Here is a 20,811-nt window from a genome sequence, read left to right as displayed (position 1 = left end):
TAACAAAAAAATATCCAAGTAACTGAAGTTCCAAGTGTAGCTTGATTAAAAAACTTCAGGTTAGCTTAGTTATAGAAAGCTCCTTTTCTTGTGACATCTAATTCTTTTTTTTGTGTAATACATTTTCAATATTCTTGATTTATTTGTATACAGAACAATGTTTATGAAAACTGCAAAGTGGGAATGCCTGTACATGACAGTTCTCATGCAGTGCAAACTGTATTTTACCAAAGACTAGAAAATACATCTTTAGAACAGCTAAATATCTGATCAGCTACAGAAGATGAAGTTTTCTGAAAGGAGACAGATCCCAGCCATCTGTATATCAGGAGAGTTTTAAGTGTTTATTTTCACTCAGCAAGGTAAACCCCCACAGAGGTATTTTTCTTGTTTATACATCAACTTCTTCAGGAATGCAGCATGCTGCATCACCTGCTGTAATAAATATTGATCCTGTGATTCCTCTGACATAGGATTACTGTTTCTGAGAGAGATGTACTCACACTATAATAAATCCACATTGATTTCAGCATAGACCAGAATTGTTTCAGTAAAACTGGTGTACATAATTGCAGTAGGCATTTCGGGGATATGTAATGTTAGGATATTGCAGCAAACTGTACATTTCCAATAATTGTCTGAACAGTGAAGAGGACACATGCAATAAGTACATTGACATAGATAATTCTATTGACATCTCTGCAACAACTTGTATCTGTAAAAATTACATCTTGGAGTAATGACAGGATTAGGGGAGCACTATGGACTTTCAGAGTATCAGTATTCTGTAATGAGGATTGTTCTCTGCAAGCAGACAATTTTCCTTTCCTGGTCTGGCTACCTGTCTCTGGCGGAGTGGTGTGAGAGGAGAACCCTGTTACCTCTGACTTCTTTTATTAAGCTGACTTTATGGGAGGAAGAGTGTGCTGAAGCTTATTTTCCCACCTGAGCATGAGATGATGATAATTTTGCAATTATTCATACAAGCACCACTGAGTCTTTTACTTCTTCTGTCCTGCTTAGCTGTAATGGACTTAGTCACATTGCCATAGTTACCATGCTGATGGGGCTCCCTCATTCATTCTGACTGAAGTCCCAGTTCTACTGAAGTCAGTCAAAACTTTATCATTTACTTTATCAGATTTAACACTTACTCCCAAGTTACTACTTGAAACTTGAAATTCTGTTAATGGCTGGTTTTAACTTTGTAGTACCTTCAGCTGAAGAATAAAATAACATCCTTCATTATTTTCTTATTGTTTCAATCAGTGCAGATGCATTCAGTTCTTCTGTGAGCAAATAATGACCTTGGGTAACTAAAGCTACACTGACTAACACTTGATGACTTTGGTCTTTCTTTATCTTTTTTATTTTATGCTGAAATTGTAGAAAAGTTTATTTTCTTGGTAAACTAACCTCATGCCTTTATCTTGGTTGTATTTCAAATAAAATTAACTAAAGCTTAACTAAATCTGAGTGTCCAGGGCAAATTTTTTAGTTTGCCATCAAGTGATTTACCCGATTTTCCCATTTAATACTGTGATAGTCTCTTTCTCAGAATATTGAAACAAACTGTTAGGAATGTATTAATTTTCTATTTCTCAACAAGCACTTCAACATTAAAACATTTTGGGATTTGATTACCCAATGGGCTATTCATAACTTTGGTTATCATAAGGTACAATCATATGTTATATGGAAGTGCTCATAGTTGAATTACACAGTATCTTTTCTACTTTCTCTGTATATGGGCCACACTTCTTAAGTAAACAGAAGAGAATATCAGATTTCTTTTAAATATAAATGTACTTTATACAGAAGAACAAACACTTGCAGTTCTGTGGAAGCGATTTTTCACACATACAAATGATCACAAAAAGGAAATTGACATTTTTTGATTCTGGATTCCTTGGAACCTTTTTACTGGAGTTACTGCAGTTCACTTGAGATACATGTTCTCTAGGATGGCTTAGAAATGCTTCTTATTAATCATTTTGGATGCTTGAGTCAGTACCTTATAGACTCAGTGTTTTTACTCCCAAGGACTAAGACAGCATAAGATTAAAGTACAAGGCCTTATTCTGAGACGCACCAAGTATTTCCAAATAGTGGATTTCAGAGCAGTTTGCAGATACTCAGTTACTCTGAGAAATGTGCGTGGAGTGTTGCTGAAGACTGGAATAAATTCTTTTTTCTTATCAGTTATAACACTCACTTTTGAGCTTTCTTGTAATTTCTTCTGTAACTAATGAGACTGCAAAACTGACTGGGATGAGATACTACAGGTCAATTAATTTCATCTTCCTTTAGAGAAACTAGAGGTGACCTACATTTTTTAATTTAGTTCTTATCTTCCTTTCCCACACTTGGAGTCTTGATAAGCTGTGTTTCTTTTAGAGACATTATTTTAAACATCCCTGTTTGTTTTCGTTTGTTTTATTTTTGTTTGTTGTTTGCTGGGTTTTTCTCTAGTGTAACTTAGAAATTGTTTTTGTTCTGTGAACTTCTTATGTCTTCCTTTTCCCTGATTCTGGAGATAATTGCCTTTACTTAGTCTTTGAAAGGACAGGGGCTGTAAATTAGGAATAATTTGCTGATCCAAGTTTTGCACAACTGAATGGAAAAAATTTTGCAAGGCAATGTTAGCATGCAATCCAAGTGTTTCTTTTAATGAAAATGCATGCTTTGCCTCAGGGACATTTGAGCAGAAATCTGTTCATACAAATGCAACAGCATTTGAATTTGTACCATGTCTTCTCCCAAAATGAAACCCATAAGGCTTCACAGAATCAAATGATATAGTAAAAAAGATTGCAGTAAATATGTAAATGATGAGAAACAGCAAAAAAGCAAGTAATTGCACAAGCAATGGAACTTAAGAATACTGTTTTCCAGGAGTTTGTGTTGTGGTTTGATTCTTAGATGTCTCTGATCAAAGTGCTTTTTTCCATCTACAATTTTCATTGTTTCTCTATCATGTGAATTTGTTGAGCACACATAAGCTCCATTTCAGCATATTTTTAGTGTTGAGCACAAGTAGGTTCTTGTTCTTCTACCCATCCTGTACTTTTATTAAACTCTCTAACTTCATAATGATGCTAACTCTGTTCTGTTAAATTTCTTGAAATTTGGTAGGGAGTTAATGGTTGTTTTTGAAAGATGGTGGGACAGGCAGGTAAACACCTGAAACTGACTGTATTAAAAGCAAAAATAAGCCTATTCAGACATGCATGTTACATATGGCCTCCTTTCAAGAAATCAAGCCAACAGTTCTCTCAAGTGAGATTTATGGTTAACTACTACAAAGGCACTTTTTTCCAAAGCACAGGAGCTGGCTAAGTCAGCTCTGGAGCGCAGAGCTTCATATGTAAATAAATACATATATGAATGAAAACTTATGTATGCTGAATCTTTGAAGTGAGTATGTATAAAATACATCAAAGAGGAAAATTTTAGTGAGGTAGTTGAAAATAAATGCATATTGAAAACAAGAATAACTGGATTATAAAATTAAAGTCTACAAAGTTTGAGGTTGAGATGTGGGACTGTGTATAAGTGAAAACAGTCAATGAAATTTTAGACTGGATTGAAAAGAGTTGAGTATTACAATGTCCACAAAAGAGAATATTGGCCAGTAGGTGAGAGGTTGTTCTCCCCCTCTACTCTGCCCTGGTAAGGCCACATCTGGAATACTGTGTCCAGTTCTAGGCGCCCCAGTTCAAGAGAGACAGGGAACTACTAGAGAGTCCAGTGGAGGGCAACAAAGATGACTGGGGGATTGGAGCATCTCCTTTATGAGGAAAGGCTGAGAGAACTGGGACTCTTCAGCTTGCAGAGGAGGAGGCTGAGGGTAGACCTTATTAATGCCTGTATGTATCTAAGGGGTGGGTGCAAGGAGAATGGAGCCAGACTCTTTTCAGCAGTTCCCAGTGACAGGACAAGGGGCAATGGGCACAAGCAGAACACAGGAAAGTCCATTTAAATATGAGGAAAAACTTATTTACGGTGAGGGTGACAGAGCACTGGAACAGGCTGCCCAGGGAGGTTGTGGAGTCTCCTTCTCTGAAGATATTCAAGACCCACCTGGATGCAGTCCTGATTAATGTGCTGTAGGGCATCCTGCTTTAGTGGGGAGCTGGACTAGATGATGTCTAGAAGTCCTTTCCAACTCTGACAATCCCATGATTCTATGATAGTTAAATGGATTTTGGTTATGATGAAAAAATGTTATGAAAAGTGTCAGAACTAATCTGAAACTTCTGGAACAGAGATTCTGTCAATGGCAGAAAAATGCTAAGCTTGGTTCAGCTGAGAGGAATGCAAACACCAGACATAATATCTAGAAAATAAGAAATATGGAAGGTGACTTGTGGAAAGTTGTTCTGATGTAAAAAAAGAAAGCAGCTTCTGTGAGACAGCAGAGCAAAATCCCAACTAAACCTGCACTGGTTTTGATGCACAAAGAGAAATGCCAGGGTGATTTATTTTTTTTTTGCAGAAAAAGAAAAGGCTAAAATTAAACATGGTTGGATTTCAGAATTGTGAAATTTTTTTGTTGGTTCTTTTGGTAGGTAGCTGTTTTAAAATTTAGGGTAGATTCAATACCAAGAGGAATACCTACCATTATCATTGGGAAGAACAGGACAGAATGAAAAAAATAAGTACCTTAGTAAGTTTTGCAGAATTAGTTCCCCCCAGCTTACCATAATTGCCACATCTTTTAACACTTTTTTTCTTCGTATTGGTTCTTGAGTGGGAGCAGCAGCCACCATTGAAAACACAAAGGAGCATGCATGGAAGAACAGTCTGTGACCTCCAAGACCTTCCTCTAGGTGTTATTTATGCTCTCTGTCCTTCCACTGGCTGGAGGATATGGAATGAGGACCACAAATTAGCTTTTGCAGGCTTTGATCCCTAAGTAAACTTCTAAAAATAATTGTAAAGCATTCTAATAACCATGTCTCACATAGATACTTTATCCTGTTCTTTAGGTAAAAAGTTTTGTAGTTTATAATGCTGCCACTAATGCCAGTCAGCTATTTAGGAAGTGGGAACATGTATTTTCCATCTAGGCTGAACTGGATTAAGGTGTGCTTTGTGTGTATGTGCATATATCTTTGTCATGTAATAGAACCAGATATTGGTTTGAAAGCAATAGGTGTTTGAGTATTAATAGTGGAAGGAAAAACATTAGTTTTTCATAAGTTGTGGTTGGTATCAGTGCTGGTAAGGCCTACAAATGGTCTGTTTCAACATCTGAAACTTGCAGGTACATGTGGTGTGTTTTTCTCTCCTGGATTGTCTCTACTGCTCACTGTCTTATATAGAGAGGTAGAAAAGATTGCCTCTGAACAATCAGATTATTGGTTTCCTGGTATAGTCTGAATTTTTTGGTTCATCTAACCATCAGATAAATGACAGAAGAGGGGAATGCACACAAGGCTTTTCCCTGTCTTGAAATAAAGAGGGGGCAATTTACAACTTAAATCCATTTCTTATGTCTGCTTTCTCTGTTTTCTGTTTATCATCTGCTCAATACATTTCATTAAAGGAGTGAAGGTGTCAGAATGTAAAGAGACTCAGTAATTCAACTGTCTCAAAGAAAAGCATTGTTATTAATTTGCTATGATTTTTTTATGCAGTTGGAGGATGAAATGTTTTGAATTAAATTCAGCCATGTCTCATTCAATACCATGCTCTTAGACACTACTACAGACCACTGTCAGAAGACTGTATTTAGGTTTATAACATATGAACAAAAACTTGTATGTATTTGTACAGGCATATATGTCACAGACAAAAGCACACAAAAATACATAAACCAATTTAAATAACTTTTTAAATATACTTTAGAAGATTTGTGTGACTGTAAACATTTGGGAAACTTATGCAGCAGAAGTCACTGTAGGCACTAGCTTTTTGACCTTGTAAATAAAAATACACAGGATTATATCTTTCATTTAAAATGTAATGGATGTTTAAAAATATATGGGATTTTAATTACTGTTTCTTATCCTGGCACAATAGATGATGGTAGATTTGTGCATGAGGCATATTGTATATGACACCATACTATTTAATTCCACTATTTAATGAAAGGCTACCTATTAAATTTTTTTATAGCCAACAAAGGAATCTCTTGCCATGTAACCATAATAGGTGGAAATAATAAGTAAATAACCAATTTACATCTATGCAAGCAATATTTTCTCTATATTATAGCACTTGTACAGTTAACAAAATCTTTGAACATTGTGAGAGTAAGACAAATAAATCTGTGAGCATAATGCACGGAACATTGGTGTGCAAATCCCACTGTTGTGGACTTCCACAGTTTTGCATCCACAATGACAATAACCTCATGCTCACAATGTGTAAGTAGTGTTGTGTATAGTTGCTATAATAACCATATTCCTAGAAACTCTTCAGACAGCTTTAATAAGTTTCATTCAATAAAACAGTTTCATTGTGTTCTACTGACCCTCATTTTGCTATAGATTTAACACAGGTATAGTCTAGATAGATTAATGGATTCATATAGTTTAAGAATTAACATGGCAGACTAATTAAAAACACATTGTAAGGTGCTCCTCTGTGGGCATCTTTCATTCTTTTTCCTGATATAGATTGTTTCTTATGTTTGTTTTGTACAGAGCTTTAGAATAAATAACACAGTATAGGACTGTATTATTAATACTGCTTTTTGTATTAATCTGTGCTTAAGTGCCAAATGTTGATGCTACTTTAAATGGTCTTCCTATTTTTGAGTACTGAAGTGCTACAAATGTGAACTGTCTGGCTAATGTCCTGACCCATTGTAACATAAGTAAATAAAATACTGGTGTGGACCAAAACATTTTCCAACATAAACTTGAAAAACAACAACATGCAAAACATACTGGTGCTTGGAATATATCCTCCACACAAATAGAAGTTAAAAGACATATGAGCAGAGAAAATATAGTCACAGACAGATTCCATTTTTTTTTATCTTCTGAAAAATTCCGGACTATTTAATTCTAGGTGACAATTAGGTAAAAAGTTTCTATTTTACAAGTCACAGATACTGGACAGTTCCTGCTTGGTTCAGAAGAGTGAACCACCTGTGTAGTTCAAGTCATTTTTTTGGTGTCATAAGCATGTCAATATAATTTTCAGGGACAGAATTACCATCCAGTGGATCTCAGTTCACAGAACATCAGTTATAGTCAATCTACTGAGTCACCTCTAGAATTAGGTACCAGGGTGCACATGTGTGAATTGATTATGGAACAGTCACTGGGTTTCCTGTTCAAATAGCTTTGTTGTGACTTTTTTCCTGTCTGATTCTGAAGCGGTATCAGAGTCCTTAATTTTCAGTTTATGCTGTCTTTATGGCTGCTTCGATCTGTATTGTGATTGTTTATTTCTTGATTTTTCCACTGAATGCTGGTTCCATTCATAGGCACTGAAGTCACTAGACTCTTAGACTGGGAGCAGCAACAGCAAAGACATGACTGAAAATAAAAACAAAAAGGTAAACACAAATCTATCAACTCTATGCAGATTGCTAGCCATATTTTTCATTCAGAAATGAACAGACTATTCTACCTGAAGGAAATGATAGCTGCACTCAGGCAAATTTTTTTTTCTAGGATGCAAACAATTCTTGTGATTAAACATCACAAACCCAGCAGGCCTGTGTCTCTTTATTTAAGATAAACTTTCATAGTACCAAAAGGGAAATTTGTTTGACTAAGGTAAATAGATTGAGAGCTATCAGAACTCAATATATATTGTAAGAGGTTTTTTTCCCCCCTCTTTATCACTGCACTTTCAAACTTAAGAATCAGCAGGGTGCTTAGCATGTAAGTGAAAAGAAAATTCCCTGGTCTGTGACTTAGGTCTCTGCTCAAAGTTCTTTAGGAAAAGAGAAAGTGAACATATTGAGGTGTGTAACTTTTCACAGTTAAGAACAGGTCGTTCAGGATCATGCTCCTAGGCTTGTGTGTTCACTTCTCTCTCCTGAAAGGAGCAGAAAGGATCCTTCAGTTATCTTCCTTCCACTAAACTAGTGCCTAATTCAATGTAGATGGATTCTGTACTTTAGGGGAAAGATTTTACTGCTTCAGAGGAGCAATGGTTGTAACAGCAGTAGATCCATGACTTCTGTGAACTCTATGAGAAAGGAGTGTTGCGGAGAGGTAAAGCCAGACTGAAGATATATGTACTGTCTATGGGAGGGTATGTAAAACAGCAACAGAGGTAAGAAACTCTAAAATTGAAAGATTGCTTGTATTAATGACCATGATATTAGAAGGGAAATGGTGAGCTAAAATGAGGAGCTGAGAAGAATTAAATAATAGGTGAAAATTCTTTAATTAGAGCTGTTGGATGGTAATTTTATTTGGAATGACAAACGGGAAGAACAAGCTAATGATATGAAGAGCAGCTTGGGTAGTACTTACTGTTACTACTCCCTTTCACATGAGCATAAGTTCAGGACATTATCCTCTCCATAGTTCTCAAATGAAGTTGGGGACCATAAAAAGCAAAGATGACTTCTTATTTATGATGTGAAAATACTCCTTTTAAATAGTTTTGAAGTCCGAGCAGGCTACTGATTAACAGGAATTCCCTATTTTAATAATGTAGTACATTTTTTCAGTAGCTAAAGTTAAAAGTTCAGTTGTACAGTCCTGTCATCTTTTGTTTTGCTTTGCAGATGAAGCTATTTCAGTCTTCCTTTTCAATTTAATTACTTTCTTTACCACTCATTTTCTTTCTTTATGTATTTATTGCCTTTATTAGGTGAAAGGGGACTTGCAGATGTGCAGTGTCACAAGGACATTATTTTAGCCTTAAAATAAGTTTGCATGTATAAGAACTGGAAAAATGCAGGTAAAAGCTATAATGCAATTTTAATTGCCCAAGTCAACTCAGGTGCCTGCTTTGGTACGCAAGCCTGAAAATTGTAGTTGTTAATGGGATTGTTTAACTGTAGTCAGCTCAATGTCCTGTGGATATTTTTTCTCTATCTCGAGGGGGAAATGTTATCAACCAAATTTATACTTCACATACATGTCACATGCAGATAAATAATACTTACAAGAGCATGTTTATTTCGGTTTGCACATTTACGTATGAGGAGTATGTGAAAGTTATTTACTGGTTTAGCATTTCAGATGAGGTGGATAGTTCCAGTCTGTTTGGTATGCGTGCTTTGCGAGCTGCTAGCTGGTAAACTAGACAATCTATAATCTTTCATTCCTTTGCATGCTGCTTCTCCCAACTGCTATAATAGGTAATAACTTAGTGGTGTAATACAGTTCATTAACTGGACATAAAATCTTATCAAGAAGATCTTACCTGGAAACAGTTTTTAAACTTCTTGCTCACAAAATACAGAGCTATTGGATTTATACAAGAGTTCATGGTTGCCAGGTTGATACTGATATAATCCAATGGCAGCAAAAAACTAGGCAACAAATGAGAAAGCAAAACATTTAAACTGTTCATATACTGAAAAAGCATCTGTGTTCTTTGTGGTTACAAATCTCTTCTCTCGGAGAAAATAATTCTCTTACTTAACTCCCTCAGTCTTGTACCATACCAGGTCTATAATAACCCCTCTCAAAGAAGTTAATAAAAGCCAGAGGAAAGAGATTGAAACGGTGACAAACATTTACTGAAATTATGTTACCTGATTAAAACTGAAATCCCTGAAAATGGATGCAGCTGAATGGTCTTAAAGTGCGTGCTCTTCTAACACCACAGTTGTATGCACAATGGTATTTCTCATAGACTCTTAAGTGTGCAGTTTTATAATTTTTTCAGTATAAACAATTAATTGACATAGAAAATCACGTACCTGAGCAGTTCACATCTGCTGGGATCTCTTTCATTGTATACCATTTTCTTCAAAATTCGGCTCAAATGGAGAGGGAACCAGCAAAGAGCAAAAATCACTACTAAACAGAAAACTGTCTTCGCAACTTCTCGACGCTAGAAAAAGAAGTAACGATAACTGACTGAGTGCCTGATTCATACTGGTAGGTGATTGTAATGTAGTGATGTTAGCAGCAAGGAAAGTAATGTAGTTAAGGCATGCAAGGATTCCTGAAGTGCAGCTTCCAGACTACCTGACGTCCCTGACCTGTTTTTTTATGGGGCTTGTCATGTTCTTGATTCTGGCAATCCTCGACAGAACCTGTCCATTGGAAACTGAAGCAACTGAAACACACAGGTCATTGCCAAGACATTGAAGAGGACAGCCAAGGAAAATCCACTGCTGTACTTTTCTGAACCTGACTACTTTCACAGTCCTTGTTATTGCTCTACAATGGATTATTTTTCTGGCAATTCTGCAGATAAACTTACTTCTTCGGAAACATGCATAATGTGCAAGAAAACATTTTTGTGTATGAGGGAAAGTGGGATCACACCTGCTTGATTAACCACTTGTACCTAATTCTTGATGTGAGGCAGCCTGTAATCCCAAGGCACCTATATTGGTTGGTAAGAAAAGTTTCACTCAACCACTCAGGATGTCAAATTCCCTCTGATGTATAATTTTATATTTAGCATGCAGCATGTTACATAAAGGGATACTGCACAGTATATTAATTTTGCTATGTGATCCTGACACTCTTAAGTAAATAGTTCCTCTACAAACAAATTTTGCAATGTCTGTTACAGCTTAATCTCATAATACTTTGTCAGGAAATAATTTACATTTACATTTAATGGACACTTTATATGGCTCTAAGATTTACAGATGCTTTAGTGGATTTTTGACAATGTGTACCAGTGGTGTTTGGTAGGCATGGATTTCATAAAAAGAAGCCTGTGAAAGGGTAAAGATACCACTTCTAAAACTGCTACTGTAATGTAATGCTAACAAGCATTGCAAAGCTCTGTCATTGCAAAACCTAAATGTGTGATTAGAGTAAGTCATTAGGGTTTGAATATGACTACTCTTGTGTCTTCTTTCTTATGATAGCCACTTCTATCAAAATATGAACACGATCATGACTGGACATTCATGTGGAGAAGGAAGGAACAAAGAAGGCAACAGGGGATAGTTAAAGAGAAACATTTGTAAACTGTGGCATAGTCATACCCCTGCAACCAGTGTGAGTAGCTTACTGGGCACTGCATGTCAGAATGGGAAATCTTGGAGGGTGGCTTCCCCCATCCTATCCATACCATTATAGTTCTAGTGGATGGAGAGATACTTGCATGTGGCCCTAGAACAAAAACACTGTTGCAGGTCTTGAGGCCTGATGAGGGGAAAAAGCAGAGTATCTGCACAAGGGGGAGGATTTTCCAGTCTGCCCTGGTCTGGAATGAATCAGCAGAGGAGTTGTGGTACTGCAATAGTGCAATAACTGAAAGAATTCCACTCTATTCTAAACCAGGCTATTCTACAATTGCTTTTTATATGAAACTAAAGTTGTATATTGCTGTGTGTCAGAAGTAGAGAGGGCCTGTGAAGTCATACCTTTATGAATAAAAAGAAACATTTGGCAAATCTTTGTAGTTAAGTTTCAAAGTATTTAGCCAATAGTGATTTGAGGTTCAAGAACAGGAGAGCACAACTGTCATACTGTCATAAGAATAGAAAGAAACTGGTTAGTTTCCGAAGCATGTTGTTTTCAAAACCTCCTTATACTATGATTTAGTCCAGTGCTCTGGGTTTAAATTAATACATTAATGTAATAAATAAGCTACATTCTCACTTTCTATGTCTGTAATTTACTGTATTCTAGTACACTTTGAAACATTTCTAAGCTAAGCCAAAGAGAGAAGAACAGTGTTTTCAGACATTGCTGTTTCTAGTAATTACCTGCTTAAGGTGTTCACTGAGAGCAATTCTCAAGTTGCTGTTTCTTCTGTTTAACATCTCACAAGTCATTAGTGTATAGAAGATGGCAGTACATGCCAGGGGCATGCAAAAATAGAAACCAAACAGCCACCAATCCTTTGCATCTTTGTAAAACTGTAGATAAGGTAAAGAAAAGAAAAAGATATTTTCTTATGATTCAACAGAAAGTACCACAGAAAGGTCTTGGAAAGCATGACAGTTGGTATGCTGGTATCTGTCTATCTGTGAACAAATTATGTAAACTTACTGTTGATCTGTTTTGGACCAACATAAAAGAGGGGAAATTGTGGTAGCATCAACATTTATTTTATCTTGGGGATAGCCTGTCTGTACTTTTGAAATCTGTCTTGGGTTGGAATTTTTTGTTAGTTTTCTAAACTTTTATGCTCATTCATGAAAACTGGAATCCAGTTTCATGAAAAAGACATGCCACAATGTAGACAGTGTCAGTTTGAGATAACAAATTTTACTAAAAGCCTGTCTCAGGAAATGCCATTTACCTCTACAACTTCTATCTTGATTCTAAAAAAGGAAAATTCAAAATGTCTTAAGTTTAATCACCTTATGTTATCAGTTAAAAGACTGGTAGTTAGTTTGCTTATATACGAGACAGATAGGAGCCACTTCATAAGTGTTGGTCTGATATATGCAAGGCCTAGGACTGGTGGCTCTAGTGGTACAGTTTATTTTAACTCTGCCTGCCATTCATATGATTTGCCTTTTGTGACTGGACAGTTAGGGACTTGATAGAGTAGCAGTAATTTGCTGTGTAATTTTAACTGTTAGTTGTGGCTTAAGTTAATACATTTATGTATTATGGGAAATACTACTTTTTCAAAAGCACTTAAATTACTCTTTTCTGTAGACAAGTATATTTTCAGACTTAGAAGTTAAAAAACAAGATACAATATTTATGCTCAGCCAAAAGTGTGCCCTGAAATATGACCTTTAAAATACTTTGTCTCTTATTAGTCACTAAGATGGATATGTGTAAAAGAGAACCTTCTTTCTCATAATATTTCTCTTAGCTTGTTTATTCCTAGATGATGTGCTTTAACATCATAGTTCCCACACCAAATGTCAAAATGCTAGTAACAGGATTATATTAATCCTGTTTGAAAAAGTTAAACTTGTCATATCTTGCTTACATTTAAAACTGAATGACAATAAAATGAAAATATATACAATAGACTAGTATTTAATAATGTTAATTTTAAAATCTACTAGAAAGTTGATTTACTAAGAAAAAGGGGTATTTCTCCCACTGCCCCAAAACAGTTAGCTGCTTACAGAGCTTGTTATTTAGAATATGCTGCAGATACTTAGGCCACAACCCCATCTCACAGGACATTTTTAATTGTTTATTAGCTTGTTTCCTCCCCCTCGGTAGCCTCATCCCTGTGTGGGGAGGGGCTACAGTCTGCTGCATAGTTGCACTCTCCTTGGGGGCAGAATTTCCCCCACTGAGAACAGAGCTGCTGCCAGCAGAAAAACAGAAAATAATATGCCTCATATTTGAAGAGTTTGTACTGAGGGGAAATCAAATTACCACTTGTGTGGAGAACAGAATTACAAATGCATTAAGACAATTATATTTTTTGTGGCAAATTTCTTCAAGTCTGGCTAGAGTCGTACTGGTTGGGCAGCACGACAAAATGCGTATTGTGTGAATCCATGCTATGTTTACAAGGAAAATGTTGTCTTATTGGTCTATTTGCTTTTGTGTGCACTGCCTGTCAGTCAAGAAGACACAGACATGGAGCTCTGTGTCACAATCCTGACCACCCCATCTATCCTGAAAGAGGACCTGGCTTTGTGAAGTTATAAAACCTACATGAACATGTCTGTAAGTGATTAGTTGTGGAATTTGAGTTTCACAAAGCTTACATCAAAGCACAAAATTGAGATGATTTAAGAGAAGTAGACATTCTTTTGTTTGTCTTGAAAGCCCACATGGAACTGGTTTTCTACAGGAAATGTGCATTTTAAACAAGCTTCCTAGTGCACTCAGCCTCTTGGGAATCGTTGTCTAGCATGAATCTTAAGTCTTTCAAGGATAGCTTTAAACATGAATAAAGCTCCTATTAAAAACAAAAGTTAATCATAAATCCTTCCCAAAGTTTAGTAATTGTTTATTGTGGTGGTTGTGGTAGTAAATACTGTAAGTTTAAAATGGTAATTCCATTTTTATCTGATGTTTGTACTTGATTGCAACACATTGAAACAAAATGCGCAATTTTGACAGACATGTCCAACGTTTACTCTCAGCTTGAACATAAATGCTGGTTTGTTTCCTTGAAAATTAAACTGATGTGGGGATGTTTGGAGCTTTTGAATTTTGCTGAGCAAGAAAAAGTTAATAATTCCTGTTAATAAAATAAGCTATTCTACTTACCACATTTAGAACAGAACAATAATCATTTAAGTTTGCATGCCTATGGAAGACTTGAACTGTGGTGTTGTTTAGAAGAGGGAGGGGAAACTTATTTTTCTTAGGGAGAGAGGAAGTGAAGATTGTCTAGGCATATTTGTGGAGAAGAACAGTCATCACAAAAGGGAAATTTGCTGCAGTGTGCATTAAATATTCTTATAATGACAGTATCTACAGTCATATAGTCTGAGTTTAGTAACAAAGGTATGGGAAATTCCATTCTGTCTTCACCTGTATTAATTATTTTTATTAGGGAATACCTTTTGTCTTCTCTTGCAATTATCTTTTTCTTTTTCTACCATCCCTGCATTCTCCATAACCCTACCACAGCTGGAGATGTTCCTCTGAAAAGCACTGTCATCCACACTTTTTATTTTCTAAATTTCCTGACTCTATTTTGCCCTATCCTTTCAAATTTTAGCCCAAGCGCTGTTCTGATCCAGTAAAAGGAGAAGTACCAGATGCTCAAAAAAGAGAAGCTTGCACTCTATGATGAAGAATTTTAGTCTGTAAAAAAAAAAAAATAAAAAAAAAATTCCCTCAAGATTTAAGACCTAGCAGTATCTGTGTTCTCTGAGACAAAACAGAATATTACTTTTTTTTGTTACTGGATGAATGGTGGCTGGCCCTTCTTTGGCCTCACAGAGAAAAAATTAAGGTACCACTTGTCCATTTTCTCAGTGCAAAGCAAAGTGGAAAATCATTATGCAGTAAAATTGTATGAATTCTGTAGGGGCTGCTCACCTGACTTGCTTTGAACAAGTTAATGTGGGTATTGGTAACTGATAAGCTGCAGTAGCACAGAGCATGAAGGCTATGAAAGTGTCTCAGGCACTTCTCTAGGTCTTGAGTTGTTGCATCTAGATGACAGCTAACAGTGCCCAAGCTACCTAGTTTGGACGTGTCTGTCAAATTTGTAGTCATGTTTTCTTGTAAATGAAGGGATTATTCTCACTTTGACTATTTAAGTGCATTCAAAATAGGAAAAGTTGTTAGAGCATGGCACCACCCTTTTCTTTAGCTGCAAAAAAAGCTGGCTACTGCATGCAAATTGATGAATAATAGTGGTAAAACATGAGTTTTGACAGTCCCATTTAATATCTCTGGCTGAAAACAGATAGGTCATTGTAAGTGAAGGAACGTCTTTGCATCTATAGAATACATTTTTCACTTTAATGGAAGAATAAAGTGTATTATAATCCAGTATCTTAAATGTCTAACCTATATACTCTGGATTCCAAAAAGAGAAGAAAAGTTACTCACCAACATAAACTTATTTGTAGGATTGAGCATGCAGGTAACATAACCTTCATCCTTGTATCTGAAAGGTACCACAGCAAACCCAATTGCTTCTGGAATAGCCAGTATGAAGGACAGAAGCCAAATGGAGAAAATTTCAATAGCAGTGATCATAGGGATTCCAATTCCCTGAACACGGCTCCAGGAGGCAACTGCTCTATACCTGAAAAAGGCAAGCATTAGTTTCTAACCTTCAGCTTTTTTGAAATTCGAAGATCTTGGTTCACTTTTATATATTAAAATCCCAAAGCTGACATCTTAGACTTTTATTGCTTGTTATTTCTACCTGTTTCAGGGGCTCTGCCAGCTCTTAAGCCACCTAGGACACAGCAAAGCACATCGAGGGGTGGATTGCTTAGAGCTGGCTCCAACCGTTTTGCTTAAGCACAAGTTTGTATGGAATTCTGCTATGTGGACTACACTAATGACTTCTAATTCAAGTAGGCAAAGTTTGTGAGGACAGACTTTATCTTTCATTAGATCAACTGACATAACAGAAGAAAAAAGCTTCCATGCACACAAGCCATTCTAATTGAAAAGATCTGCCTCCTTCAGTTTCCTCAGCTGTAACAGCAGTGCTATCTGAAGTTGTCAGGTTCCAAGCAATGAAATACTGTGAAAATACTCTTCATGAAATGAAACTGCATTTGTTCTACTTACACTAGTCAATGTTAAAAAGACCAAGTTTGTGCAGCATATTCTGTATTTGCCGTAGACTGCAACTGAGTGCTAGTTAGGATTGTCTGGCAGCTATCTCTATCTCTGCATCACTTTTCTGATGAGAATCTGAAGTGCATGGCTAAGAAGTCTGTACATGCCCAAACTAACATTTTCCCACAGCTTTATCCCTTAGATAGCAAGTTGCTCTGTAAGAAGTGGAATTATTGCATCCTGCTTTCCTATGTGTATGCATCTCATAACTGTAATCTTGGTAAAAGGTAAAAATTCTTAAAGAAGTTTCAAATGAAGCCCATGCATTTCTGCCTTTTCTAGATCCTCTTCTCACCTTCTCTGTCCCTCCAGTATTAGGGGTTGTTTTGTTACCGGGCTTCAGCCTTTCTCCCAGTTGGGGAACTGAGTGATCTTTCTCCTGAGAGGGTTTTTCTCTATTTGTGTGCCAGTTTTCAAGGAATTTGTGGAAATTTATTAGCTTAGAGTCCTCAATGTCTCTGTCAACTCCAGTCAAAAGTTTCCAAAATTATTTGCAGAAGACTGGGAGGCATACAAAACTGAGTACAAACCAGTCCATAAACCATATTTTCAGCAGCAGATTTAACTGTTGTCTAGCAATAATGGCAGTAAACATGTTACTTAGCTTTTCCAACAATTTAGCGAAGACAGTGCTATGTAAAAATTATGGAAAAAGGAAGTATATTTTAATCTTGTAATAATGAAATGTATACTGGAGAGCTTTCTGTTATTGGTGATGTAAGTTTCTAAACTGCTTATTTTACTTCCCCAAAATAATAGCACCTTCCCATTTGGAATTACATATATACATATTACATGTATATATCATGGCATCCACTGATGAAATAGTCTTGTTCAGTTCAGGAGCAAAAAGTCAAGAAAGGTCGTTTGTCTGCTTTAAAAAGTGTCAGAAGAAGCCACTGAAGCAAATTATAAATTGTAAGGAGGTGTCATTTTATTGTCCTGACTATGGCAAGTATTCTTCTTTCTGAGACTCATTTTCTGCCCTCTAGACTCCTGGCAGATACATTTGGATATGTGCAGCTGCCACTGCAATTTTTAACACCTTTCCAAGGCATGAGACAAGGTTAGGCTTTACAGAGAAAATTGAATGGGTGGTGATTTTAGCTAATGACAGCAGCTAACAGGAGTACAAAAGGGCATACCAGCAGGCACAGGGAAGGTGAAAGGTAAGGGGAAAGGAGATGCCCTCAACAGATCAGGCAGATATGGTTTCTAAGTATGTAGGCTCTGATTTGCAGGGATGGGTGAGCTTTGGCAAGAGAAGGAAAACCAGGGACATTTAGATCAGAGAGCTTTAGGTTGGAGGATTAAGTGATGGAAGGGTTAGGGTAGGGTGGCAGAGATGTGACTGGAAGGAATACAGAATTTTGGTATGGGCTTGAAGGCTCAGGGATAACAGGGCTATAAGAAAGGGTAGTTTATAACTCTGTGTTATGATGCTTTTAGTGTACTGGCATGTACTGGATTTTGAATTTCTGAGATGGAAGGAATGAAGAGCTTCTGATGGGTAAAAGCATTAGCTAAGGGATATGGGACCTAGGGAGCAAAGGTCAGTAAAATGAACCGGCATCCTCAACCTCTTCTCTAACCAAGACACTAATCTGGGATTCACACATAGCAAATTTCTTCTGATTTCCTGTATCACACCCCCTTTTTCCTTTGGAATTATGCTTATTAACAAAATGGAAGACCTGTGTATAAAATTCGCTGTAGCCTTGATGTTAAAGGAAAGAAGATGCATGAATGCCTTTCACAAAAACTTGAGAAAGGATTATTACAGAACATCATTGGAAGGTGTCAGAGCCTTGAATGCCATCGTTATTGCAGTAAACAGACTAGAAACTTTTTCTTTATCTATAGTAATATCATAGACAATGTAGTCACGGCTGTGCTATGGACAGGTTCTTAGTACATCATTTTAACACAAATGTATGTATAAAGATTTTGAATGTACTAAAACCCCCTACATTTAGGACCTGCAGATTAAAGATAAAACATCTAAAGGAATCCTTATATTCAAAGAATATCAGAAAGAAGGGAGGCAATGCTTCACTCATGGGGAGGAGGGCTATGAGATCGGGATTCTGAAAGCATCACAACAAACTGTACTGAGGTAATTGATGAAGTAACATTCAGCATCATATCTTCTCACACATATTGCTATTAAAATGCGAATTTAATTTTAAATAATTTGTGATTCTATTACATATCATTAAACCAACTACCAAATTTTTGCTTTAATGACAAAATTGAGTATTCACAGACATGTAGTTGTTCACACAAATAGTCAAATATTTGTGAACTTTGGGAATTTATCAATCAATTTAAACTTTACTGTCTACTGATTTGCAGTTTTACAGTCTGTCAGATGCACAAGGTCCATGATACTGGCCTGTCCATGACTGAATGGTGTTCTTAGCAAATGGGCCTGTAGACTGTACATATTTTTCAAGTAAAAAATGTAAAATTTGTGTAACTATGTAAGTGCTGACAAATGAGCTGTAAATGGTGAATCCAGCTCTTTTCTTTCTTGCATTTTTCTACCTGTTCTGTTTGAGTTACATCTTTTTTTTTTTTTGCACATAAGAAGATCAGTATGCACAGCAGTAAAGATTTGGGTCCTATATGTATTTTATTATAATTTTTTTCTCTGTTTGTAGTTGAAATAACTAAGAGAAGGAATTACTGGCTGAAGAATTCTATGAATAGTTTCAGCTCAAGCATAAGAAGCTCAGTAATTAGATCAGAATTTGCTGAATACATATTAATCTGCAATTGCTTGGTCTATTTACTGCTGTAAGAGTGATTTGAAAAATAGTGGTAGAATAATTTTTCAAGTGGCTATTCTGTGAGTTATGTAATATATAGGATCTTTGTCCAGCCACAAATCTTCCATAATTAGGAGTGGGTAAAAACTGCAGGGTTTATTTTCTTTATACTTAGAAGATATAGGATATCTGCCAGGAAATTAACATAGCATAAAATACATGCATCGTGAGTTATGTTTAATTCCCCAATCTAAAATCTGTGTGTGTGAGTATTTTGCCTTACTTTATTTTTCTGTTTGTTTCCCTTTTGTCTTCAACCTTGTCTAAAATATTCCATTGTTTTCCAGGTAATTTCCTTTTCGCTTTTTTAATGTTGCTCCTCTTTTCTCTCCCCTTTTAATTTTCTGCTGCTCATGCTTGTGCTGTCAACTTTAGTATTTGAGCCATTCAGTTGCTCTTTCTCCTCCCTTCCATTTTCTACTTCCTTTTCTCCCATTGTTAGCGGTTTATTTGAACTTGTTTTTCATGGACACTGCAGTCTCCCCACCTACATATATTTAAAGATGCACAATATTTAAGACAAGGGATCATTACATCCTGTAGTTTTCATACCTAAAATGACATATGCAATGAGATCCATATCCTCACTCTCTTAAAAGAGATCTCTTAAAATTTTGATGATTTCATCATCAAAATCATTATGCCTGAGACATAAGCAAGAGTAAAAACTCAGGAAGTGAAATATCCTTCCTCTTAGAGTCAGGCTTTTGTCACCATCGTGACATACAGTTTAGAAAGTCTTGAGAGTCATCTGAAACAAATCTGAACTTCCGCTGAAGGGTGAATAGCTATCGTGGTGTTTTCTGTCGGCCTCTTAAAACCCTCTCTGAATGTGAGTGGACATTGTTCCTTTTGGGCCTGCACGGTTACTTTGTGTAAGGGGCAGTTGTAATGAGTGAAGTTTCACAATAGGTTGTAGTTAGCACAGAGTATAGTCCTTGCAGGAAAAAAATAACCTTGTTCTAAATGAAGGCTGTAGTCTGCAAGGCAGGCAGACTCAACAACTATCAAAGTTATGGAGCTCTGAATTCATTATACCAATTGACTACCCATCTTTTTTTGTTTTGTAGGATGCAATTCCATATATAGACACCCAAGATATCTATAAATGAGATCGTTTTCAGGGGCTTTTTCATAAAAAAAACCTCACCCCGTAGACCAGAAACAGTCCAGCACACAATTCCATATTTACTTATTTTCCACACTAAAAAGCTGCTGTGGAATGTTGTATTAATGTGACTATGCTACTTCCGGTGCCTGACTGAACTTGTTGAAGGTGCTTGCAGATCCTGATTACCTGGTGATTTAACCTAGATTCACTTGTACTTAGCCAATATCAGAATGTTTTCTAACACATGTTCTCTGCAGCCATTTACTAGAGTAGTACCAGGTGATAAAGAATGCCTTTGGCTAAGCATGTAGACTGGGGGAGGAAATTAACTAGTCTGAGTCTGATCCTATACAAGACCTTATACTCATATGGGGACATCATTTGGTTGTTGTGAGGATTAGCAAATTGGTGCTTGTAAACATATATATATACATACACACATATATATATTAAGAGGTAGGTTCAGCTGAGTTACTTCCAGTTTATGAAAATGTATGTAATAGACTGAGTCTAGTGAAACTACATTGGTCTAACTGATCAAACAAACTCTGTCTCATGTGTG

General features: G+C 36.4%; 1 protein-coding gene across 5 annotated transcripts in view; it reads right to left on the bottom strand.

Moving 5' to 3' along the window:
* Positions 1-319: 319 nt before the first annotated feature.
* Positions 320-20,811, bottom strand: part of EDNRA (endothelin receptor type A) — a 37,872-nt gene continuing 17,380 nt past the window's right edge. For 2 of the 5 annotated variants that reach the window (XM_051618619.1, XM_051618620.1), the window contains exons 4-8: positions 15,561-15,759; positions 11,828-11,980; positions 9,851-9,984; positions 9,349-9,457; positions 5,715-7,496 (exon numbers count right to left, since the gene is read on the bottom strand). In XM_051618619.1, the coding sequence (XP_051474579.1) occupies positions 7,356-7,496; positions 9,349-9,457; positions 9,851-9,984; positions 11,828-11,980; positions 15,561-15,759 (736 nt within the window). In that variant the 3' untranslated portion in view covers positions 5,715-7,355. Of the gene's footprint in view, positions 4,864-5,714; positions 7,497-8,447; positions 9,458-9,850; positions 9,985-11,827; positions 11,981-15,560; positions 15,760-20,811 lie in introns of those variants that run through there. The other 3 variants (XR_007889409.1, XM_051618621.1, XR_007889408.1) reach the window with 3 other exon arrangements.

This window comes from Apus apus, chromosome 4 (genome assembly GCF_020740795.1).
Source record: "Apus apus isolate bApuApu2 chromosome 4, bApuApu2.pri.cur, whole genome shotgun sequence".
Lineage (NCBI taxonomy): Eukaryota > Metazoa > Chordata > Aves > Apodiformes > Apodidae > Apus > Apus apus.
This window is presented reverse-complemented; position numbering and strand designations above follow the sequence as displayed.